Source organism: Erigeron canadensis, chromosome 4, assembly GCF_010389155.1.
Source record: "Erigeron canadensis isolate Cc75 chromosome 4, C_canadensis_v1, whole genome shotgun sequence".
NCBI classification, from domain to species: domain Eukaryota; kingdom Viridiplantae; phylum Streptophyta; class Magnoliopsida; order Asterales; family Asteraceae; genus Erigeron; species Erigeron canadensis.
This window is the reverse complement of record NC_057764.1, coordinates 39,653,483-39,678,988: the sequence shown is the minus strand read 5'-3', so window position 1 is coordinate 39,678,988 and position 25,506 is coordinate 39,653,483. Positions and strand designations below refer to the sequence as shown.

General features: G+C 31.9%; 3 protein-coding genes and 1 non-coding gene across 5 annotated transcripts; all 4 read right to left on the bottom strand.

Moving 5' to 3' along the window:
* Nucleotides 1–3,313: 3,313 nt before the first annotated feature.
* Nucleotides 3,314–7,276, bottom strand: LOC122596781 (alpha/beta hydrolase domain-containing protein 17B-like). The gene is made up of 5 exons (XM_043769412.1): nucleotides 6,799–7,276; nucleotides 5,361–5,397; nucleotides 4,501–4,737; nucleotides 4,357–4,404; nucleotides 3,314–3,763 (listed from the first exon to the last, which is right to left on the bottom strand). Exons 1-5 carry the CDS (start codon nucleotides 7,125–7,127, stop codon nucleotides 3,506–3,508), a joined length of 909 nt encoding a protein of 302 aa, XP_043625347.1. The 5' UTR covers nucleotides 7,128–7,276; the 3' UTR covers nucleotides 3,314–3,505.
* A 2,820-nt stretch (nucleotides 7,277–10,096) lies between these two features.
* Nucleotides 10,097–15,205, bottom strand: LOC122595804. Its single transcript, XM_043768252.1, has 9 exons — nucleotides 15,014–15,205; nucleotides 14,834–14,884; nucleotides 14,271–14,292; nucleotides 13,976–14,090; nucleotides 13,561–13,599; nucleotides 12,215–12,340; nucleotides 11,948–12,054; nucleotides 11,771–11,842; nucleotides 10,097–10,638 (listed from the first exon to the last, which is right to left on the bottom strand). The coding sequence occupies exons 1-9, from the start codon at nucleotides 15,170–15,172 to the stop codon at nucleotides 10,247–10,249; spliced, it is 1,083 nt and encodes a 360-aa protein (XP_043624187.1). The 5' UTR covers nucleotides 15,173–15,205; the 3' UTR covers nucleotides 10,097–10,246.
* A 1,095-nt stretch (nucleotides 15,206–16,300) lies between these two features.
* LOC122598710 lies at nucleotides 16,301–16,420 on the bottom strand. The gene has a single exon (XR_006323700.1). It is a non-coding gene; the product is annotated as a U5 spliceosomal RNA (small nuclear RNA).
* A 1,232-nt stretch (nucleotides 16,421–17,652) lies between these two features.
* LOC122596480 (DCN1-like protein 4) lies at nucleotides 17,653–22,599 on the bottom strand. Of its 2 annotated transcripts, none has more exons than XM_043769061.1 (10): nucleotides 22,487–22,599; nucleotides 21,224–21,305; nucleotides 20,923–20,997; nucleotides 20,808–20,844; nucleotides 19,627–19,710; nucleotides 19,469–19,529; nucleotides 18,935–19,041; nucleotides 18,768–18,833; nucleotides 18,188–18,335; nucleotides 17,653–17,938 (listed from the first exon to the last, which is right to left on the bottom strand). In XM_043769061.1, the coding sequence occupies exons 1-9, from the start codon at nucleotides 22,536–22,538 to the stop codon at nucleotides 18,234–18,236; spliced, it is 666 nt and encodes a 221-aa protein (XP_043624996.1). In that variant the 5' UTR covers nucleotides 22,539–22,599; the 3' UTR covers nucleotides 17,653–17,938; nucleotides 18,188–18,233. The 2 variants fall into 2 exon arrangements, with proteins under 2 accessions (XP_043624996.1, XP_043624997.1); XM_043769062.1 differs by having other exon boundaries at nucleotides 18,209–18,335.
* Nucleotides 22,600–25,506: the final 2,907 nt, after the last annotated feature.

Sequence of the window (25,506 nt, the reverse complement as noted above, 5' to 3'; positions counted from 1 at the left end):
ATGAAATTGACAAGTTTTTGCTAGTTTTGTTTGCTATACCACTAGTTTTAGCTAGTTTTTTGCAACACCATATGTCGATTTCTCATTTTCCGAAACATGCCAAAACTTGCCAATTTGCCAAGAGACTAGCACTACACCCTTGCCTCTTACAAGAGGTTTCAAGTTCAATTTTTTCTAGGTAAAATCTTAGACTCTTAAAAGGTGGATAAGAAAATGTTAGAAAATGATCACAAGATACTTTGATTACGCCACATACATCATCTAAATCAAAGTCACTGAATCACACCTTTTCCGGATTCCAAAAAAATGCATTTTATTGTGAACGAGGTTCGTCACCCGGGCGTTGCCCCGGGAGACATTACATACATTGTGTAAGGTTACGTTAGTTGTTCGAAAAAGAACATATGTTCACCTCTATAATATGTAATGTCGTTGTTCATAAACGACATGTACCTTCGAGGTTGGTCGAACCTCGTAGCCAAATACGACTCCTAAACAAATAAATTAGGCGACCAGTAGACAATATTAATTTGAAACAAATACTACATCCTCCTCCACCCGTTAGAGAAATAGACATGATTTAATAAAATTTTGTAAATCTCGTTAGACACTAAAATAGCTTTTAACAATTGTTAACGACCGTTAAACAAATGGACGTTAATCCTAGTTAGGGAAAAGGACCTTATGTACAACATTTATTTCAACTCCGGTTAAACACAAAAAAAAAAGCTAACGATCATTAATGATTATTAACGACAAGGACCGTTGTTGTAAAAGTTTTAACAATAGGATGAATATTATGAAAAAGAATAAAAAAATGTTGCACGTATTTCCGTACTTCCCTTTTTATTATATATAGTAATGACATATTATGTTTATTTCCAACAAGTAATAAATATATATACTAAAAATCCAGGATATATACTTTCATTTAGCAAAGGAAAATGATCAATCTTCTTAAAAAATAGCCTAAAAATCCTTCTAATACCGTAAACATTTGACATGTGTAATCTATTTGTTATCTTTCTTCATCTTCCCCCTTGATTTTTCCATATGACATTATATTGTGATTAGGAAAATTTGTAGGTTATTTGGTTAGGAAGATTAATCACTTCTGTTCTAGCTAGCTGCTGGAATCTTATAAATATATTTCGTTAGTTTAAAAAATAATAAAAAAATCCTTCCATTCAAGCTTTTAAAATTACATTGAACAAGAGTAGAGTCAAGAGTAGAGCTTTGTTTGGGCGAGGCTTGACAAAGTTTTCACTAATTAATCCAGATTGGGCGTTTACAATGTTTACGTTAGGGCAAATATCATATCTCTCTTTTTTAAACCTTTAATTTCATATATATCTAATTTATAAGTTTAATTGTATTAAAGCAAGTTTGGGGTATATATGAAATCAAGTAATACTTCCCATTATAGCTAAGTGGTTAAACACCAGCTTTACATGTTGGAGGTCTCGAGTTCGAGACATGTGAAGGATATTTAAAGGAATTTCGCAATAAATTCCTTCAGTGTAGTAGGTTTGAGTCCTGCAGAGGGAGCATAGTATTATCCTAATTAAATGCCGTGCTTTTGGCCGGTTTAGTTAAGAGTTCTTTTTCCACACCTTTCAAAAAAAAAAAGAAAAGTCAAGTAAATATTCTTTATTTATTTACAAGGGTAAGATTATGTATAAAATATTATACCAATTTATTTAATTTCTTTTAAGCCATTAGAAGTTACACGTGTCCCATTAACCATTTTCACCGTCCTATGACCAAGTTTTTGCGATATAGATCCCAAATTTGAAAATATGTGGTCGTAGATTATTTCTCCAATTCTTATTGCAGGTCCTTTGAGACGTGTAGATCTTAATGTATAGGTCACCTGAAAATATGCGGATCGTCAAAAACATCTCACAATTGTCAGTTTTTACGTCGGGCAAATTCAGACCTAAATTTATCATAAACACATTTTCCAACAACAAAATTATTTTTAAGGGATCTACACATCTCAAGGAACCTGCAATAAAAATTTAAGGAATCAATGGTTACAAAGTTATCAAACTTGGACCTATATTGCAAGAATCTAGTTGTAAATTTGTGAAAATGTAACACATTTGTAATGGTCTAGAAGAAAATAAAAGTGTACTAACATTTTAAAGAATACCTCTAGATATAAATTCGTAACTGTATCCAACTTTTCCAGAAATGGAAATGTTCATTATTTTGCATGATAAAAGAAGCAACACTCTCCCACCAGGAATAGATGCAATTGCAATCATGACCAAGAAAATTGCTGGAAGAAGTAATTTTACTATACCAACTAATATAATATTTTTTTAAAATGTGGATTCTCTCAAAACAACTTAATCTATTAAGTTGTAATTTTGTGAGTGTAAAAATTACTATGATTTTTACTGACATGATAGTCTTATAATTAATTATCACCTACTAAACCAGTACTTTACAAGTTATAAATGTGATGAACTTATAACAGTAAAAAAAAAAAATGAAAATTTGATACCAAAAAATATATTTTCATAATCTTTGTCCATTCTTTTTTTTTTTTTTTTAAATTTTTATCTGAACATTCTTAATTTTTATTAGACTTATTATAAGGTTTAGCAAGGGGCTAGAAATTACAAGATGGGGAGATAAGAAAAAAAAACCATGAAATTATAGCTCGATCATTAGCTCAAAATCATGGTCCATTCTAAAAATGAAAGCCAAGTTGTTACCAGGTCATTAAAGACTGAACGAAATCATTAAATGTAATACGAGACATCATTAAAACTAAACTTGCATTTATTTTAGGCGCCTGGTAACCCGACCATTTTTTTGGTAATCTGACAAGACTTTTTGCAGCGACCCTGACAGGGGGTCCGTTTTTATTCTGCCATATTTACCATTATAGACATGGGGGCCCGCACTTTTTTCACTTTTTGCAACGACCCTCGCTGCAAAAAGTAGTAGTGGTCGAGATACCAAAAATAGTGGTGGGGATATGGGCGGCGTTATTTTATAACAGAAGACAGGCAGGGATGGAAAAAGAATTTAATGATAAATACATTACATACATTGGTGATATTTTACAGCTTTCAAAATACCACATTTTGTGTGTCATGAGTTTGAGCATGTGTAGCAGCTGAAACCTGTACCAAAATGCATAATTGTACCATACACTTTATGATGTCAACAAAGTTTGAACAAAGCAGTACTTATGACCAAATCAAAACACAGCTATTTTATACATTTATTTTACAAAATTTGATTTTTCATTGAATAACATTAAAAGATTTCTGAACATTAAAAAAATTGACATTTTAATTACAATCGCGAAAACATAAACAAAAAATCATACAAGATTCTCAAAAGAAAAAAAGTTCAACAGCCATGTTTTATTTTAGGTCATCAAGATTCTTGAGATCTAACCGTGGTTTTGATTCGGCGCCAAGATTCTTGATTCCTACCATGGTTTGGAATCGGGTCAACAAGTTTTCTAACAATAAAAATGTGATCATGTTCCTCCAAATCTTAAGCACCGGTTGTGTTTGGCTTCTTTGATACTCGGGACTGAAGAAAGGCGTTGCTTGTTTTGCCTCGATGCAAGCTTCTCCATCGCTTTTATAAACTTCCGTAAATGTCTTATGTACTCTGGGTAACTTTCAAGGTTAGAATGACCGCCACCTTGGACCCACAACGGATCATATTTGTCTTTTGCAAGCTCCCATAATCGTCTCCCGTGAGAAAAATCAACAATTTCATCATTTGTACCCTACAATATAAATAAATCAATAATGAATCAAGCATAGCTTCATCTAACGAGAAAAGTAACATTTAAATCATTTAAAAAATTCTTGGCAAATAAAAAAAATCTCAATTATTTCTCCAATTTATACTAAGGAGGTGTTCAGATTTGCATTTTGGAACTGATTATTTGATCATTGTGGCTTGTGGTCAAAATGTTCAGTTTGTAATGTTAGGAGAAACAGAACCAGCTGGTTATGATAATCTAACCCGCTTCAGACAATTAGACTAACAAAAAAAAAATCGATTATCAAAAGGTAAACAGAATTATAAAAGACCCCTTTTACCATAACTTGAGTGGCTTGAACTCTAAATTCACAAGATGCATCTCCTAGTTCCATCACACGTCTTTTTTGGTCCATTTTATACAATAGTTTCATAGATACTCAGATTTCAAAGACTTTTACAAATTATTTAATCATTAAAACTAAATTCAGTAGATGCACATCCAAACAGTATGTTTTATTTGACACATAGTTAGCGCCTTTGTTTACAGTTATCTGTCTATTGAAGTAAGACAAAGGCGCTAACTATGTGTCAAATAAAAATCTGGAGACTTACATGTATAACTAGAACCGGACAGCTGACTTTCTGTACTTTGTCGATATTCTGTACCATCAAAGGAAATAAAGAAGAAATGAGGGTCGGTGGAATGAAACCAAGTGAATAGGATGAAAAAATGTTGAATGGAAATTTGGTAACTACCTTGAAAATGTCAAACCAGAATGTCATTTTGACAGGATACAGAACACGTATTCCTGAAAGAATAGCACTGTGTAGAACAACACCTCTTAACCTTTGTAATCGAGAAGCCAAGTGTAACGTGGGCCCGCTGCCAACGGATTGTCCATATAAGACTATGTCTTCTTGCTTGATTCCATAATTATTTTTTAAACAATTGTAGACGGCCTCTATATCGTAATATGTATTGAATTCAGATGGCTATTACAAAGAAAACAGCAAGTGATCAGTAATTTAGTGGGAGTGTCTGCGGTATGCCTATTGGTCATATTTCTATCATACCTTCCTATGATGACAAAATAACCAATATTACCGGCAACATTATCAGGATGATTTGCAGTTATCAGGATCATGAAGGGTAGAAAGGTAAATTACTACTGATATGCAAAAGTTTCATTAATTTTGGGATAAATAGATGGAAAGAGTCTCTCATAGTAGGTCACTTGGTTGATCACTCTTTCTTTCTACTCAAATTTAATTTGATGCAGTTTTGGTGAAAACGTTTCATTCATGTTATTAAATGTACAAGATATCCTTTTAAGGAAAAAATAGGGAGAATCCTGTGGACCAAAATCTAAGTCATCAATAAAATTAATCACAGAAATAGGCAGAAAGTATCTTTAACTTGAATTGTAGCTGGTAAAATTTGTCTTAAAACAGGATTTGTTGCGATTTTCGTAGAATAGAGATAATGTGAAAATAATGTACATGAAATTGTAGCTGGTAAAGTTCGTCTTAAAACAGGATTTGTTGGGATTTCTGTAGGATAGACATAACTTGAAAATAATGTACAATAAGTAACCATGTTTCGCATTTTGGCTTACCTTCCCTGTGGAGGCTCCATATCCCGAATAATCATAACTGCAATATAGGTATAGTGTCAATAAACTACACAAAACATCATTACTTATTAAAAAGGAATTAACTTGACCTTTTATGTAAGAAGTGTTACTATAAAAGGCCCAATTTTTATGAAAGATTTATAGAACTCTTTGATACTAAACTTAACTGGTGGTTTGTTCTATTTCAAAAGTCAATTCTCATCATTGGAGCTGCAGGTTTATTAATTTAACAAAGATATCCAAGGAAACTGAAACAAAGATATCTAAAGGAAACCGAATCATAGAAGCAAAGTTCATGATGTGTAAAATGTGAATATAGTACTTCCTCAGTTCCTCAATCCATGGGCCTCAGACTTGCAATGTTTGACCCGACACATATATTGTTGACCACTATTAGTAAAATTATAGGACCAAGTGTATGTTTAAAAGCCATAGCTACCAGCATAAAAACTTTACAAAGTGTAACACTGCTAAATTTGTCGCCCAACTATGATATCACCGTATAAACATGAACCTTATTTAGGTGTGGCCTAATTTAGTTATAGAAGAAATTGACATATGTTTACAGAATATCTTTATAAAATGATCCAACTACCATGTTCAAGTTAGGATCTTGCACATCACCAATTCTGGATGGCTACCACCACTCCCCACCTTCTTCCAACACCTATGTTTAGCTATAAATGATGCATATTAAATGTTTGTCAGACCCCTCATATAAATACTAAGTTATGGTGTGAGGCACTTTGCCAATGATTCAAGAGATCAACTGTTTTGTAATGAATGACAATATTAGAATAGATTTAACTGTTTATGAGGTAACATCACCAAGTGAATCAAAATGGTTCACAGCAACTTCAGGAGTAGGACAATAGAACTTTTAATTTTTTCCAAATGGAAACTTTTCAAACACCCTTCCATTCAATATGATTGAAGCACAACTTTCCTAATATAATTAAGATAGACTACTTTAATAATTATTCAAGACTGATTCTTGGACCTAAAATAATCAACTAAGCTCCATAAGCCACTACCAAAGTGCACATCTAAACTCCCCTAACAGCTCAAAAGCAATAATCAAGAAAGCAAAATCATACTTACAAGTTACAACACTTCACAGTCATAATCAAAGAAAACAAGAAACAAACACATAAGAACACAAATGAGACATATTAGTACAACCATAAGCCCTAAAATATTAAATATTCCCAACTTCAAAGAAGCCTTCTAAAGATGAAAATAATCGCTAAGCTAAGAAACAAACACATATAAACAGAAAGAAAAATATTGTACATAAAAATAACTATCAACTGTTATATACAATACCCAAGTGCGTGTTAGCCTTACCCTTTTAAGGACTATGGTCTGCAAAAAAATCCATAAATTTATTTATTTATATATATATTTTAAAAAAGGGTACCTCATAATATTGACTCTAAGGTGAGCTCTAAGCTCCAGAAACAATTCTTTCATTTGACCCAAATCAGCAGCATTACCATGAGAATACAAAAGAGTCAACTTCCCAGAAGGATGTTTCCAAAATGTAGCAACAATTTTGTTCCCACCTTTTGTATCAAGCAAATGAACATCAACATTTTTATCAGCTGTAATCCCTGTAAACACAAGCCTTGTTTCACCTATTGTTGGATCATCATCATTATTATCATCATCCTTAAAAACATCATATGTTGGTGGGTCAGGTGGAAAAAATGCAAATTTTGCAGCTACATTTGAAGTTACATTTCCCATTTGACCCACTTCATCAAGATTGTTAATTCATCCAAGAAAATGAAAACCCAGATGAAAGCTTGGATTTTTATATCTGGGTATGGAAGATTTTTGACAAAATGTTATGAAGTTTGAAAATTTTTATCGAAAAGTTAATAAAAAAATGTGAAATTTTCTGCTATGAATGAGGAATATATATATATATGTATATATGTGTATAAATTCTATACAAATGGTGGAATGGCGATGATCTCTATTTAAGTTGTGTATTGATTAGCATATGGTGGTCTATGTTTGGCAGGCTTTGTTGCATTAAAGCTATACAATAGGTGTAAAGTACAAAATTTATTTCTGGTTTTTATCAATGTTTAGCACCTTAATTTATTAAGAATAATTTTTGTTTTTATTATTTTTAAAGTGGTTTTGTTTGTTATTCGTTAACATCAACTCGACGTTGACATACACAGAGTTTTGATTTCTAATCAAATATATTCGATTATGAGTAGATAAGAAAATTGTTTGAATTGTTAAAACCAAAGCATGAAAACACAACTAAAACAACTAACTCAATTCTTGCACGGGGTATGAGAGAGGTGAACTATAAACAGTTTTACCTCTACCAAAGATAAAGAGACGGCTTTTATAAAGATCTCCGGCCACATGCCGTCTTAAAACCAAAGAATGAAAGAACCATATATATGTTGGTTTGGTTTTTGGTTCAAAGATTAGATTTTAAAACGCATTTAGTTGTGAAAAATGAATCACAAATCTACGATTTAGTGTTTTGGTCAAAATTTGTGTACATTAAAACCTAAAAACTCACTTTTAAGAATCTAAACAATGATCTCTAATCTTTTACCAGTTTACATTATCTTCCTTGTTGATACGTATTATGTAATATGGAATATGGATCACAAATATTTAAAAAAAAAAAATTTGAAAAGTGAATTTCATCACAAACATATAAATTAATGCAATTACTCATTTTGGTTAAAGAAGCAAATACATAACAGTCATTTGATAAACATATTGTAGTACCGGCCAAATATGAAAAAGAAATAAGTATGTGTAATTAAATAAGGACAAAAAAGGAATATACACAATTCAAATAGAAAGTTTAGGTCGAAAATTTATAAAAATTGATGATGTATGAGTGGGTGATCTAATATAGTTGATTATCATCATCGCCAACCTTTTGCATTTTCTAAAGGAACTATACAGACATGTATCCGAACTTTGAAGTACTAATGAAAGTTCTTGTAATTCGTAGATACTAGATTATTACTCGCGTAATACGCGAGAAACATATATAATTAATGACATGTTAATTCTTTATAATATCATAAGTCGACAAATATTTCACAAGGTAAGAATTAAACCACTAAAAAACATGAAGTTACATTAGTGGTTATTTAGATTTCGGATAACAGTGACCAGATAGTTAAAAAATTGATACATCATCTATTAGAGTTCTCGTTAAGTAAGGTTTTCGTTTCTTTAAATATCTTTCATTGATCTGGATATGTCTGCATTGTCATTTTACTTGTGTTTTAACGTTTTACTTGAATAATATAGTTTTACACTAAAATTATTAAGCAATTTAATTATCAATCTATATATTGCATGTTGTGTTAATCTAACTTAAAAATTATGCATAATATCATTGCAATTTTCAAACAATTACTTTTCTGATATATAATTGTGATAACTTACGACTCCATATTTGTTTTTAGTTCTTTATTAAGAAAGACGGTTTGACATCCGGTCTGGTTTTCAAAATATATATTTAATAAAAACGTTATATGATAAAAATCTTATATAAAAAAATCCTTATAACAAATTTTTACAAGGATTGAAGCTTATGATTTTTACAGACTCACATTCGTAGGTTTCTTTGGTTGAGAGTTTATCTATTGAAAAAGAGAACTTACAATCATAAGTTACTTGAATTACTCTTAAAAAAACTAGTTTAAACCGCTTGATCGGAATATCACATGACCATTTTCAAATATTTCTTTCGTCATGTCCGAAATTGTTTATAGCAAGATTCGAAGTTGAAATCTTTGGTAGAGAGGTCCAGGATGTTAATCATCAAGTTACCTTTGAGGTGGTTTTGTAAATTGCAATATTTTCTCCTTTTTAGTCAGTTTAACTAAAATTTATAACCAAATATTCACTTGTCATCAAAAACTCTACATACCAATATTTAAGAGCCAATTAGTAAGTCACAAATAAAGAGAAATAGAGTAAGTTTAAAGGAATGGACTGGTCAAAAAGCAAACAAACATATGAAGATGGTATGGAAGTTGGTGTCCTAACAAAAGCCAATGCCTTGAACAAAGCTAAAGATGAAGTTCCTTTTTTTTCTCAATCTAAATTAGATAATTTTTAAGTCAATAAATTATCACTTAAATATAACAATAACCACAACCAATCAATATATAAATTCAACCTAATCATCATATTAACAGATTGACCCTCATTCAAACTGTATTTCAATATAATTATATAAATAGATAAGCTTATGTTCTAGGTGATTTGGTGTAATGATGATTGATGAAGAGTGTACTATAAATAAAGCTTAAACTGATGAAATAAAGTAAAGGTAGTTGTACTATACTAAAAGAACGAGTCAACACTTGCAAAATTGGTTAAAACTTGACCTGCCATCAGCTTTAATAAGTTTTCATTTCAGCTTTCAACATGTCTAGGTGATGGTGGGCCACTACTTTCATGTGAACTTCACCTGCCCATGCATCATTAGCTTAAAGTTTTGTCTTAATCTTTTCAAGCTTTAATTCTCTAGGATACTATCAATTTGTAGAGTCTATGTAATGTCTCGAGTGTTTTTGTTCCCACATGAATCGAACTATACATAAAAACAATATCCAATCCCATGCCAGACAGAATATGGAGGATGAGGGATGGAAACATACATACCTCTATCCAAGGATATGTGAGATGTAGCCGGTCATATATCTACCCAAAAGTATAGAAACGATAAATATATAAAGATTGGTTTTTCGAACAAAAAGTCATAACACCCCATTTCAACCTTCGCAGAAGACAAGTATGGTAGCCAAAGAAAAATTGTGTCAATTTCATTTACATATGTATGTGCACTTGTAAGGAAGAGTTTCTTATAGGTTAGAAATACTGCATACATTATTACTGAATAATATGTTTTCCTCCACAAGAGCGGTGTTATCTCCAATAACTGAAACCCAAGTTTCTGTGATTTTCTGTAATTTCCCGTCCTTCGACTCTATTAAAGTAAAGGCTCGCAATGTACCTTCTGAGTATGGTGTCGAAGTAGTTGAGCTGCTGCTGGTATGAGTTTGTTGTTTGTCACGGAATCTTTTGACCCGAGGAACTATGGCCCCGTTTAGGTATGTGGTGTTGTCATCTCCAAGCACAATCATTTTACGTGGACCATTTCCAAACGTCAGCTCTTTATGCATGTGACCAAAAACAACCAGGGGAACAGAATATTCGGGGTTGCCTTTAAGTTGAGAAATAGCAAGTTCTAAATCTGTACAAGAAATATATATATATATATATATATAGGACTGAGAATTTGTATGTGTACACCAAATATATGAAATACTGTGCCATGAATCATGATAAGGGATCTTTGAACCAAATTCCTGTAGACTATAGATGCATTCGGCTTAGAAAATTAGATACAAAATTTCTGGAAGTTTGAACTTGATTAGAATGTATATTTTGTTGCTTATCTAAATACTTGAAACGAACACATAAACATTTAAAAAATTAGGAGTTTGGGACTATCTCAGGTGTCAACATGGGCAGGCGTTAACGTGTCAAAACAACTAATATATGGTGCAGATCGAAATGGGGAGTCATGTTGGCTCGACCCAAATACACTTTCTATTCCTCTTTTTAGTGCTCGAGATAACTAATGTGCTAAATATGATCACAAAAGGTATCTGGCTTTTTTTTATAAGCATTTAGAAGGGTTTTATATATTTGTTGACACTCTGGATGACTTTCGGCATGCTTGACCAGCTTCCTTTTTAGTCAAAACCTTATAGTTTAACCCATTTGACTTGATAGAGATGATCAGATAAACATAACCTATCGGAAGTTTGAGCAACATTCATCTATGGATCCATAGAAACTTGCCTTCATGCAGATGACATTTTACAATTGTTTAGCTGTATGTAAGACATTTGATTGATATTGCAGTTTCATGTTTGTTAGGTGACTTAGATCTCTTCTCATTGACTATTATTTTCGGAAGTCATTTGAATTGACATCATCAAATTGTATTCTTCTTCTTCAACATTTCTAAGATTTCCATTGAATTTTCTCGATTTTTGCATGCCCAAAAAAATCAGACCATGACTAGGTGACGGGTCAAACTAGTTGTAAAGAGTGACTTCAGACAAAGCTTAATTCTGATATGCAGTAGGACATGATGTGTCTGTTAACTTACAGTGAAAGGCCAGGAACCCACCTCCATCCTAAAAGGAAGGGCAAACCATCTTCTAAGTGAAAAATTAAATTACGTATTTCAAAAGTATTATGTTTTTCTATGATAAAGCATGTAAAATTCTTGGGACGGATGATGTAACAGATTATATATTAATAATATGTGTATTGTCAAATATAATATATACAGTACGGAGGTAACTATATACCTGGATCACCATGGTCTCCACCTTCACGCACCCAATCTTTTCCACAAATGTCATTCAAGTTAGAACCAAGACCTGAACATGCGAACTATAAACTTTAATATGGTAAATCAACCATCTGACAGTAAAAATAAAATGAGCAAGTGAAAAAGACATGGGCATGTTGAGTAAAAAGCATACCTGTGGGTCCGTTGTGAGCAAGAAGGATAATAGAATGATTCTTTGGTGTCCCAGTAGCAGAATCAGAGATTCTCTTTGCACTCTGATTCATGTTGTGAACTCCGTATCTAACATGTGGTTTCCAATATCAGTAACAAATGTGTCAATTGTATATTAGTCATCAAGTAATTGCAAGCTGTTAAGATTTTAAGGAGTTTATGATCCTTTTCTTTCGTAGTACATATAAGAAGACTACATGCCTAAGTTGTATTACACATTTACACTGACCTTTTGGCCAGAAGGTTTTTTCTAAAGAGCTTCTCGCCTCCACAAGAAAAGGGCCGTCCTCCAATAACACTCAGCTTCAATGAATGGAAGTCCAGACGTTTGTAACCAACATGTTCTTCCCCAAAGCTGTATGTCACAATATGCATTAACTTTATCATCGAGTTCTCTAACAATGCAAAAACAAGAACATAGGACAATAAACATAATCATTGTAACAGAATACTGACTATTCATTTTGGTCAAGCCTGGTTACCGGTAAAAACAATGGATCTGCACATAAGCAGGCAGGAACATGTTTGTGGTAATGACAATCTAAATTGTATTTAATCTTTAATATTAATGTGGTTTGTCGCTTATCAAAGTTCGGGATTCATAACTTTATGAACATAACATCTAACAAATGTAATCACGTGAAATATGAACAAATTATCCAATAGATAGAGTTCAAATTAGGATAAACATGGATAAATGATCTTTCACAATTGCTCTTGGGAAAGTAATATCATGATTACTTGGTCATTTCCAAAACAAGAGATGCATTTTTATTGACATCAATCATTCATGTCATATTACTTACAACTTTAAATGAACCATTTAATTTACTTTTTAGAACAGCAATCTTTAAGTAACAACAGTAACCAATCCCGTCAAAGGCCCGGCATGGGAGAGGTGGGATGTACACAGTCATACCCCAACCCCCGGAGGTAGACAGAGTGAGAGACTGCTTCCAGCACAACAATCTTGAAGCGGACCTTTGTATTCCCACTTTTTTAGAATATAGTAATTGTAGTAATCCCAGTATTATGTCCCAGTATCAATGCAACATAGCGACTACAGAATAACTAAAAAAATGTCTCATCCGTATGATACGAATAGTTTCAACGGCGAGAATGTTATAAGTTCCTGTAATGTGCACACTTGTTTAACATTGACCAAGTGAGAGTTCCTTATATAATGAGACCTAACTGACTAAACAGTAGTGACTCGGTGATCACACAGAGAATTTTTGGGGTTCAAAATTCTATACAACTACATGCATCGAAACATACATTCTATCTAATATACGACTTCCTAAAATCCTGAATCTGAAAACGAACTTCTCAGTTTTGGGGGAGAAGAATGTGACCATATGTCTTCAGATTAAACAGAAAAAGGTTTTAAGGCCTAGAGAATAAAAACAATCAGCAACAGCATTTTATCCCAAATTATTCAGGTAGGTAAAGTCTAAACCAAATATAAATAAATTATAAGTACACGTTTTTGATGTTAGAAGCACCGTTGAGGCATGGATACAATATGGTAACAAGAAAAAAATAATTATGCCCAACTAGAAATAGCAAGCTCACCTTTCCAGCTGAAGTTGGACACCATCTTTATCTTTTGGCCTTTAAATCACTAACGAAGTTAGAAGGTGGAAAAGGAAGTAAAAATTACAAGAAAAAGCGGAAAACAGTCAGAATTAACGAAGCTATATTCATTAAATCACATGCTAGAAAAAGGAATGACATAAATTTTGCTTTGATTTAGTAGAAAACTGTTAAGAATTGCTGATGTTCCTCCTGAAATGAAAAGTATAGTTGTTTTAGAATCCGTGAGACGCATCTTTAGCAATTTTTACCAAGACGTCATTGATATTAAAGCAAGTGCATCTTAACAGGGGAGTTAAACTACTAGTGGCAAGAGTGGCATTCCCATGATAGTTGTATCACGGCTCTTCCACTTCATTGCAGAGATCTAAATGCCTCATATGAGTGTACTTACTTATCAGTGAACTTTTGAGTATTCCACGCATCATGGTTCCCTAGAATAGCTGCTTTAGTCATTTTAAGTGCCGCAATACTTCTAACTAGCTTAACATTTTCGTTACCAAAATCACCTGGCAATGCGTGCAAGGTACACAAAAGCAAAAGATGATTAAAAAAATAAAGAAGAAAAGGTCACTACAATGGACATAAATCTATAAACTGTATTCCGAAAGAATATACTTTAAAGCTGAAAATGAAAGAAAGCTCATATTAAATCAAGAAGAGGAAAGCATTTACGAAATAAAACCTACCTGTAAAGAGCACCAAATCTGGCTGCAATTTCAAACACAAAACTCATAATTAATACAGGGCAATAACCCATGAGTACTAATAAAATACAACATTATTTTTTTCAAGAAAAACTGTAAAAGACAAACAAACAGTAATACGGTACATCAAACATCAGCCATTGTGATACTAAATGTTCAATCAGATAGGTTCAATGGAGCACAATGACACCAAGCTTTCAGATAACACAACGGACATTGTAAGATGAATTGTTCGACCACTTGGTCCTTTGGTTTTTATTATATACAATGTTGGTCCTCATCAAAAAGTGGTTTATCGATCATCATTTATTTCAGATATACACACGTCTATCATGTTTATATGCTTACATTTGGAACTGCGGATATATTTTAATTTTTCAAAATGTTCCCAATTAGAACATGACCCATACCACCAAACATTCATATAGTATATACTGGAAACAAAGTTAGGGCAAATAATAATTTTAAAAAAAAAACTAAAATTTGAAATAAAACAAATACAATAAAGCAGTTAAAAAGGAAATACAGTAACTACTAATAATTACCTTCAAAAACTCAAGAGCTTTAGAATCTTCGAGTAAATTCCAGTCATCATGCTACAAAAATTCAAATACGATTTATTAATTATATTATTAACTAATAGTTTAATTTTATTTAATCATTTGATGACAGACAGTAAAAACAAGCAGATGTATAAAGTAGTATATGGAGAAAATGAAGCTCACAATATCTCCGACGAGAACAATCCGGATGGAGGCAGCCATTGGTAAGCGAATACTGCGGTTGAGATTTGATAACAGCGACGGGGATGACGGCAGCGATTGGCTGAAGGGATTAAAGAGAACGGTCGGAGTTGGCGCGTGAAATGACGCGCTGGTGAACATTGAGAAACCGTTGTATACTCGTATATATAGAGTCGTCTAATTTAAGTTTATGTGCGGTTTTTTTTTTTTTACCGTTTAAAGACTTTGATTCTTGCTGTAATTTTATTTTCTCACGAAAAATAACTAATTTTACTTTTAAAAATAATAAACTTCCTGCTTTACTAATATTGAAGTCATAATAACTGCTCTTCAGAGGTAAAATATTAACCACTTAATTCGATTCAAATAGTGATTGTTTATCGTGATTGTTATTTTGTTTATATTTAAATGAGATAATTTATATAATGTTTTCTTACAAACTTTAAATTTAAAGAAAAGTTATTTAACATGTGTGAAAATTGGTGTGAGTGCAGCACCATGATGTTTTTTTTTTACTAGTGAATTTTACCTCAGACGCGTATGATGTGTGCTAATCGCACAACGAAATATTCCCGCAATAAGCGGTTCTTAAATAGCCTTTCTCACCATACCACCTCCTTAATTGAAAATACCGTCGAGAAGCAACTACCAAGGCTCGAACTCGAGACCTTGGAGTAAACTCCCCCGTGATCCCGCATAACAGGTTTAGTGAAACACCCCTGGCCACTTGAGTTTAACCCGGTGGTTGCAGCACCATGATGTTATTAACATCATACGAGTATTACAGTTTCTCATATCTAAATTCGTAGTAATTATAAGTTTATAATATCTTTTATTTATTAGTACATGCTAAGTTATGTTCCAGAATACATATTCATAGATTAACACTGACAAAAATAATTGTGGGAAACATATGTTCTAGCTATATTATTCATAGCACTCTACGGAAAGCAGCTTAGTCTATCGATTAAGACTACTACTTCTTTTCTAGTCTCTTATAAAGCATATTGGACATCTATTTTAGAAAATTAAGCACATTTTTCAGTATTCCCATAATATCCCTTCCTCTTTTTCAACCGCCACCTCGATTTCCACCACAACCTCCTTTTTATATTGTCTACGCCTTCTAGCCGCTGTAACACGGGCACTAACTTAAACTAATTAGAAAAATTATGGCTGTGGCTAAATAAGAAACTCTCCAAAACCAAAAAAGAAACTCCAGATGAGAAAAATTTTTAGATGGCAATAACTTAAACTGAGAATGATAGGAGCCCTTCATTATTGAAAGTGCTCTCCAAAAATAAGCGTATGCCACTTAAAAACAACGAACACACGGTATTCTTTAGTAAAAGGCGAAAGAATAGTTCGCTTTGTGCTCACTGCGTGGCTGCGTGCCTTTTCATAGGCTCATCCTCTTTCATTTTATAACCACGCCACTCTTTTTGATTCTCTTCATCAGCCAATGTGGGACAAAACCCAACTTTCACACTCCTTTTACATTGCATATATATAAAAAATATTCAATTCAATCCAGCTGATTGAATCATTCTCATTCCATCGTAAAATCCTTTTTCATTATAACATTGAGGGAATGATCTCAAGAAGCTAAAACGAAAACTTCACTGGGTATATGTATTTTTCGATTTATGTATTCATGTCCTTCCAGGAGAAGGTGCGTGTAGGCAATATAGTTTTGAGGATTTTTATTCATATAATCTTATTGTTGTTTGTTAACTGGTAAGCTTAGTGTATTCAAGGTGAATATTTTGTTTCTTTTGAAATCATCACATACCATTCTAAATTCTGATACATGATTCATCATGAGATGTTTGTATCGATCACTTATTGTTTTTCAAAAGATGAAAAAATGAGCTTAGTACGTATCGGCAACTTTCACATGTTGCAATTTCTTGTTCTGTTAGCCAATGTTCATCTTCAAGTTGGTTCATTCGTCACCATTTGCAGTTATTCGTGTTTTATTTATCTTTTTTTTCTTAAAAAATTGTGTTTCATTTAAGATTATGAACTCCGCTTCGATATCACTGTAGTTGTATACATGTTTGTAGTTAAACTTAATTTGTTATATCGAAGCTCCCGTAAGTGTTTACTTCTCTATTCCATAGAAACATTTCACCTTTATAAAAAATTTCCTCAAAAGTTAAAGATGTTTCTTATGAGGCTGACTTTGGCTCGTAAGCTTTTTATAGGCTTTCGTAACTGTTACGGTCATGCTTTACTTCATCGTTTTTCAAAATTGAAATTGATTTCGGTTTTTAAGATTTTTTAATCATAGTATAATTGTCATGGTTCACGTTATCGTTTTTTCCTTGGTTCTATTTCATCTGAAGTTGTTCAATTGAGGTCAGTTCACCACTTCACCCGGAGCAGCATTCAAGCTTTTAAAAATGTTCAATAAGAGGAATGCATTCTTTAGAAGTCAAACACGTCAAATGCAATCTAATTACTTAAATGAGTTAAATCTACCTCACTACTAAAAAAAAAATAAAAATTTGGGCATATGTATCAATCGGTCCCAACCAGCCCATTCTGACACCCAGTTCAGTCACCCTGAACCTCCCATTTTGCAACATCTAGCAAGGTCTTAGTTACTAAGCATGAGAACCAAAGCAAATCATGAACCAATTATCAAAAAATATATTCCAGGCTTCCACGACATCTCAAATTATCAAACCACCCCCATATCACATAACCAAAGTCATCAAATTTGGGTATGAGATTAACATTGCTTTACGTTCAACAATGTAAGACTGATAAACAAAATCTAAGAAGAGACGTCTAAAGAGGTGCCTTTTGGCACAACAAAGTGAGCACATGGTTGACAAAAGGTATTCATTCTCATTTCCCAGCAAAATCGACATTTGTAAGCGAAATCATTGTATATGATTCCTGCAAAGAAAGCACATGCAAATCAGTTATTATGTTTGTATACATGACTTTTGCTTCTTTTAGACAATAACTTAAACCACAATTAGCCAACATAAGCATGTCAAATTTGGCTATCCAATGGTATAAAAGTTACAGAAACTGAAAACATGTTGGTATTTTTAAATTAAACCACGATGATATCAGAATGTTATAATTAGAAATCACGACGACTAAAATAGGGTTTTCCAGCATAGTCATATATGCAGTTACCTTGTATAACCAGCAACATACAATGGGGGAGGTCATAGATGGAGAGTTATGCTGATGTGGACTTTTCTCTCAACCATTCAACAAAATTGTCAAGAATTAAAGGCCATGCTTGGCAGGCATCGTACTTCTTAAGGTCTGAGAACTCTATCTGCAAATGCAAGTGACAGAAATGACTAGATTGCACATGATCATATAAAACATTGTGAACATCCTTCTAGTCTGAATGGGACTCGTGGTAAAATAAATTTAATTACACCACATTAAGTCCCATTAGTGCTACTAGAATGGACACTCAAATGAAGAGGTCGCAAACCGACAATTTACATCTGATAGGACAAATGAGTTTTAAAAGAACTAAAAAGCAAACTGGACAAATGGGTCAAAACTCCCAAAATGTATTCCTATAATACCTAAAACCTCCAAAACCATTGATCAGAAAAGATCATTACTGAAAAGATATGACTTTTTGTAATCACTTTAGACTCATAACGATGTTACCAACCACCTGACAACACCCATTTGCCAAGTCAACCTGATTGCGATATCTTTAACTCAACAGAAATAACATTTTGTAGAGTACCTCTTGACAGAAACGCAAAAAGTTTGTCCACTGATCCATGTTTATCACCTTATACTCCTTCTGGATCTGAAGAGTGAAGAATACATAATATTATGACAACAGTTGCAAAAAAATATAATTTTTAATCATATCCTTAATTAAAGATAAATATACAATTAGCTACAAACCTTTAGGAACTCGACAAATGAATCAACCTGACTTCGATAATTGGGCCCTAGAACAAGAACGAGCAACATGCAAGCACTCTCAATATCCAAGGTCTTCTGTTTATCTTCTGAAAAACATTAATGATGTATGTAAGAACTCATTGATAGTTATGCTATTAAACAGAATGAGTTATATGTTTAGAATATAAAGTTAAATATAGAAAGTAGCAATAACAAGTGCGGTTCAAGTGGATTGGAAGCCGCCCACTACGCATAGAGCTTCAAAACTTGTTTCACTAATAGAAAACCAGATTATTAATTTTACGCTATATTTTTCTGTAACTACATCAACTATTTATGAACTTAAAAAAGAAGAAGAAAAACTTTTTGCAGGTTAACCAAACCCAGCCCGGACTACCATAAAATCTTACAGTTGTGATCCCCATTACCCAACCCACTAAACCTGCCCATTTTGCCATCACAAACGTAATACATTTAAAAAGGCAATCTTTCATCTAGAGAAGCTTCTTCGATTCAGAAAGATATTAAGCTTACCAGTTAGGCAGTATCGAAACGAAAAGCTATAGAAATCCTCAAAATTTTCTTGCATAGCCACCTTCTCAAAGGACATGGAAAACCATGTGTTAAATGCTACTTGGGCTTCAAAAAATTTTCTATATGCAGGCATGGTGAAAAACGTAGAAGAGAAATACCTCTTTCTGCAACTCAGAAAGTTTATTTTTCAGCTTCTTAAGAGTGTCAGCATGCAGTGATTTTAGACCCTCCCGCCATTCGTCCTGATAAGACAAGCCATAAAGGTGTCTAAAAGAGAAATAGTAACTATATTTACATGAGATACCTATTTTATTAACATACACAATACATTTGTACCAGATCAATCAACACTTGAATATGTTTTCTCTCATCTATGCATATGTGTTATGTGTTGAACTGCTTGTGACTAGTAAATCTTGCAGAAATATATTAAAATGTGCTAAATTTACAACAATTAAGTTACATGATCTAATATTTTAAATCCTATTAATAATATGCACCAAGTTACTATGACATTGACATGGACATAGATATTGATCTATTATTCTAGTATGTATTATGTACAATGATAGACATAGTAGGTTACATGATCTATTAGATACCTTAGTTAATGTTTACGCTCAGTCAACTCCAAATGCATGAGCAGGATCTGGTATGCAACTATGCATTAGAGAAGGCTCTTTCACACATATCTATGGTTCTATACTACAGTATCTTGGTACAGCATCTATCTTGTGGGCACTCCCAATTGTAAGACAATGGTCTTAATATTAAGAAGACAAGATACAAGCCTTGGACATGGCTTGAGTACATTCAATAACAAATGATCAAAAGTTAAATATTTAGAAACTCTTAACATATTGATTAGTAGTAACATTGAATATAAGGAATGATAAACATGTGTTGGTGAGTCAACCCAACCTGATCAGAACCAACTTATAATTTTACCCATGTGTGGGTCAAGCATTTCCAATGCACCCATATTGCCACATATACGATACATGACAGTAAGATATACAAATTAATTGGCTAATACCCACACATGAAGACAATGGTTAATCAAACTAAACATGAAAAGAATGCAACACATGCAGGGGGTCGGGGGGAGAATATGAGGCCCAAGCAAATACCAATATTGAGCCAGGGTAGAAACTTTAAACGACAATACAATTATAAAAGTCTAATAATAACCAAAAATAACCGATCACCCCAATAACAGAACACTCCATAGTACACAAGAAAATAAACAAGAATGCTATAGACAATCAAAGCTGTCAAATCTGTGGCATACAGGAAGAACGTAAGAATTTAGCATGTATAAAACACACCTGTAGCATACCTGTGTAAAGTATCCCTGCTTCTGAGCTTTCAATTTCCTATAACAATTCAAACATCCGTACTTACATATGAATTAACTTAAATAATCAACTTAGCTGAAAGAGTTGATGACATACCAAGCAAGCATCAAAATTCTGACATCAGTGTGCTCAACAGACAGATCAGAACAAAGCTTCTCAATCCCTTCGGGGCTAATACAGAAAAAACAAAAACTCTAAGAATTCACCTAAAATACTAACAATGACAAAATATGGACAAAATATCTTATAACACTTTGTTGGAAAAAGATTAAGAAACTACAAACAAAGATCATGTTCATGCTTCAACAATAAAATATACATAAGAAACGAATTATAAAGAAGTATATCTACTGAAGAATTGGAACATGCTGCAATTAAGTTAAGAGAATATACTTACTCGATCATGCCTGTTGAAGTATTAGCATATGACGCAAAAAAGTTGTCTATACGTTCCACTTCCTTTGCGACTTTCTTTGCGGCTAGAGAACAGAAGAATAAAACATATATCAAACATGAACAAAAAGGTACAAAACTTTCACTATGTGTACATTACATTTGACGAACATGATCTTAAATTCCTGGTTTACAATCTAAAGTCTACAAATCAGCTCACTAGTAAAAGGAGTAAAACTTATGTATCAGTACTGTATCACAACAATCAGCAATATTATCAAATACTCAGCACTGCAGAATCTCAAGATAAACCACTCCTACATGGAGCACTAATTTACATAAACTTTTACTTAATATATCTAAATATAAATAGAAGGGATATAAAAAAGAGCCTAAACAATGTTACAGGCGGTTTCAGAATCTGAAAATGAACTGTCCTACATATAGCACTATGTATTGAAGGCCTTGTTCATAGGAAGATCACAGTTATTGTCCAAGGACTTCCAGTGTCAAGCAGCCCTGCCACTGACACTACTTGGGGTAAGGACCGTTCCGAAAGGAAGAGAGTATTGCAAATCACCGACTGAAATAAGCCGGAGCAAAAGAACAAAGCAGTAGATCAAGCAAAGAGTAGCATTCATGAGCTACTTAACAACGATTGGAGAGGCAATGTTAGTCAAGCAAAGTTCAAACTTACAGGTCTATAATGTCATTTGCGTATATTAGGTTTAATATTTGCCTATAACAAAGAATTTCCCTTCCACTTCACTTCCGGACCTCAATTCTGATCACCGACTTTTGAAAATCGCCGAGAAACAACTTCACAAACAAACACTAAACCTTCATTTAGACAATGCACTCACATGTAACCTTCGTCTCATAATCCGGTCTAACATTTAACTTGCTGCAACTGGTGTGTAACATATCACTTATTCTCAATACAATCTTGACACAAAATCTACTCACATTCTCAATCAATTAATCATCCTAACACATAATTTCACAATTCTTTTCTTCACACAATAATTCATATTCACAATATTAATAATAATAATAATAATCAAACACACATTAATGCAAACAAACCGCCAGTATAATTCCAGAATTTATATCAAATATTAATAAAATTTAAATAGATTAATATTAATATAATTAGATCATAAACCGGATTCGTTAACGTCATAATATAAGCAAAAATAAATAAAAATTATGAAATAAAAAAATATATATATGTATTTAAAAATAAATAAATAAATAATGAACTAACCAGGCTCTGATGATCTAATGGGTTCAGATTTCCTTTTAGAAGCGCGAGGCATGATTATTGATTTTAATCTTCAAAATGAAAATATAAATATTATTTATATTTATTTATTAGAATATATGTATCAAAATGTATGTATAGGTTTATATTCGGAGGGATTTTGTTATTTATATATTGGGGTTTTTGGTGTAGAGAGTGTGGGTTTTATAGGGGATTTGAGAAAGCTTACCAAATTTTCATTTTAATCCCTTAATTTTTTACGTTTTTTTTTTTTTTTTTTTTTTTTACCTTTTAATTTATCAAGAATTCAAGATGTATTTTGTAATGTGATATGAAGTTATAAAGTTTCAAAAAAAGATGAACCTATAATCTATTTAAAATAGTAACTTTATGTGGATATATATTTGAGATCATAAATCATATCTTCAAAAAATTCCTAAAATTTTTTAAAATAAAATATTATGAAAGTATAGTTAAAATAAAAATCTCAGCTATTTTCAAATTTTAACTTTAAACTTATAAGTTAGGGGTGAGTATGATCGGTTTGGTTCGGTTTTTGCGTAAAACCGAAACCAAAATTGATCCATTCGGTTTTTAGAAAACCAAAACCATTGGATTAGGTTTTTGTTCGGTTCGGTTTCTCGGTTTTTCGATTCGGTTTGGATCGGTTTCGGTTTTTTTCGGTTTTTTTAATAAATTTTGTTTTTTAAGTTTTTTAAAAATATTATGTTATAAATTTAACATTCAATTGTTAAGAAAAAAATATGATAAAAAAATTCAAATACAGAGAAGCTTTTTATTAAGTAATTATATTTTTTTGGTGTTAAAATTTGTATAACTTTTATAAAACGAATTGTTTTTACTGCACGTTTTTATTAAAAATATACAATTTGTATAGATTTGTATAATAAAAAGATTAAATTATTAACATAATTATAAACTATAAGTAATAAATATAAATGTAATATGATATAAAAATAAAATAAATTAAAATATATTTAGTTCGATTCGGTTCGGTTTTGATCGGTTTTTTTGGCATATGAAACCGAAAACCGAACCGATCGGTTTGGTTTTTAGAAAACGAAAACCAAACCAATGGATTTCGTTCGGTTTTCGGTTTTTTCGGTTTGGTCTTGTCGGTTTTTTTTTGTTTTGGTTTTCCGGTTCGGTTTTTGCTCACCCCTAATTACAGCCTCAACTCAAATCTTTTATGTCAAATATACCCTTTATATATTGGGGTTTTTAGTGCTTATATTTTAGCGTTGCATCATGAAACTTTTATTTCAAAGTCCATTGGGTTTATTTTTTCAAAATAAAAGTCTTAAGCCTTTTTCTCCAAACAAAGTTAAAGATTTTTTTTAAAAAAACTTTTATTTTAAAAGCCTTATGCTCCAACCCCTAAAAGTTGTTGCCAAAAAGACACAAAAGTCAAATCTCTTGCTAAAATTTCTCGTTCATTAAATTTACCCGGCACATCTAAAACCCGTCTATTCATTAATTTAGTTTAAAAACTTGTTACATATGATGTCAAATGCATGAACATGGCAAAGACAGTTAAGGAAAAAAAGTTTTTTTTTTCTTCCAATAATCGTTTCTTAAGTCGAATGTGAGATTATATTCCCAAATTTAAAGGGTCTAAACATATTATATCCCCCAAATTCATCAATACAAGATTTATGTTGTAACTTAGCTATATACACACACAAAAAAAAAACTAATAGCAAATATTGTTGCAATTGAAAGGATTTTTCAAATTAGTCAAAAGTGGTTTAAAAGAAAGTTGTTATCAAAAAATCTTTTAAAAAACTTGAACCAGGTTAGATTTTTTTGTGAAATTATTTTTGTTAATAAGGGAAAATGTTAAGGGTAATTTCACTAAGAGTATTATAAATATATTAGATGGATTTATTAAAAAAATAAAATAAAATTAGAGGAGTGATTTGGATATACACGAGTTGGAAAATATTTTAAGGGTAAAATTGGTAAATCTAGTGCGTGGGTTAATAAAAATATCAAACTTTGAGGTGTAATTTAAGTATTTTAAACACTAGAAAGTAAAAAAAAAATAATAATAAATAATAAATTAAAATAGGTAGTTTGTTTTATCTATATTTACCTTTACATTCATCACCGTTGCCGCTCTCGACCATCCGTCACTACCGCCGCCACCACAACCACCACCCCGCCCCGCTACCACCATTGTTACCGCATTTTATGGCCATAAGTAATAGAATAATGATAAGATATGTTTGATAATTTATTTAGTATTATAATAGTTGTTCAAGGATTTAAATTCAATAATTGAGTAATGATAACCATAATTAGTAACACTAATTATAGTTATTGATCATTAATAGATGGATTGATATATGCTAAAAACTAAGACTGAAAGATTTTTGTTTCAAATCCTGATGTAAACAAAATGCTCCTAAAAATAAAGATAGAATTTTCTCAGATATAGTTATTGATCATTAATAGATGGATAAGTATATTAGAAAAACTGAAACTGAAAGGTCTCGGTTTCAGATCTTGGTGTGAACAAAATGCTCTTAAAAATAAATATAGAATTTTCTAATAGTTAATTCTAAAATTGGAGTTGAGTCTATTAAAAAAAACATATTCATTTTAAATTTATATATTCGAATGTTATGTTTTATTAAATACGTTGGGTCTATAATTAAGAATACAAACAAACCATTCTATTTATCAATATGTTAATACTAGTTATTGTATTATTATAAAAAAAAGTTGGATAAAATCATATAAATTCCTCATATTAACTAAATACAAATGAAAAAAGTAATTATCAAATTGTATGGTGAATAGAAAACTATCATTTTAAACAACCAAAAAAAAAAAAGTAATAATTACTCGTAATATTTTCATATATTATAAATTATTTTAAATTGAATTTATTTAAATGAAGAAGAAAAGAAAGAGTAAAATAACAACTTGACAGAGCAATATGGGCCGAAGAATAAACAAAAGCCATTGGGCCTGAAATTATAAGCCTGTGAGGTAGG

What these genes read in the sequence shown, in the direction of transcription:
- LOC122596781 (XM_043769412.1), bottom strand. Translation starts at nt 7,127, where the DNA reads ATGGGAAATGTAACTTCAAATGTAGCTGCAAAATTTGCATTTTTTCCA. An exon ending in ATGGAGCCTCCACAGGGAAG is followed by an intron (nt 4,738 to 5,360) that starts GTAAGCCAAAAT and finishes TCTTTGTAATAG; the next exon opens with CCATCTGAATTCAATACATA. An exon ending in TCTGGTTTGACATTTTCAAG is followed by an intron (nt 4,405 to 4,500) that starts GTAGTTACCAAA and finishes TTGATGGTACAG; the next exon opens with AATATCGACAAAGTACAGAA.
- LOC122595804 (XM_043768252.1), bottom strand. Translation starts at nt 15,172, where the DNA reads ATGTTCACCAGCGCGTCATTTCACGCGCCAACTCCGACCGTTCTCTTT. An exon ending in AAGCTCTTGAGTTTTTGAAG is followed by an intron (nt 14,293 to 14,833) that starts GTAATTATTAGT and finishes TTGAAATTGCAG; the next exon opens with CCAGATTTGGTGCTCTTTAC. An exon ending in ACTCAAAAGTTCACTGATAA is followed by an intron (nt 13,600 to 13,975) that starts GTAAGTACACTC and finishes AGTGATTTAAAG; the next exon opens with GCCAAAAGATAAAGATGGTG.
- LOC122596480 (XM_043769061.1), bottom strand. Translation starts at nt 22,538, where the DNA reads ATGCCTCGCGCTTCTAAAAGGAAATCTGAACCCATTAGATCATCAGAG. An exon ending in AGAATTTTGATGCTTGCTTG is followed by an intron (nt 20,845 to 20,922) that starts GTATGTCATCAA and finishes GAATTGTTATAG; the next exon opens with GAAATTGAAAGCTCAGAAGC. An exon ending in GTTTCGATACTGCCTAACTG is followed by an intron (nt 19,042 to 19,468) that starts GTAAGCTTAATA and finishes AATGTTTTTCAG; the next exon opens with AAGATAAACAGAAGACCTTG.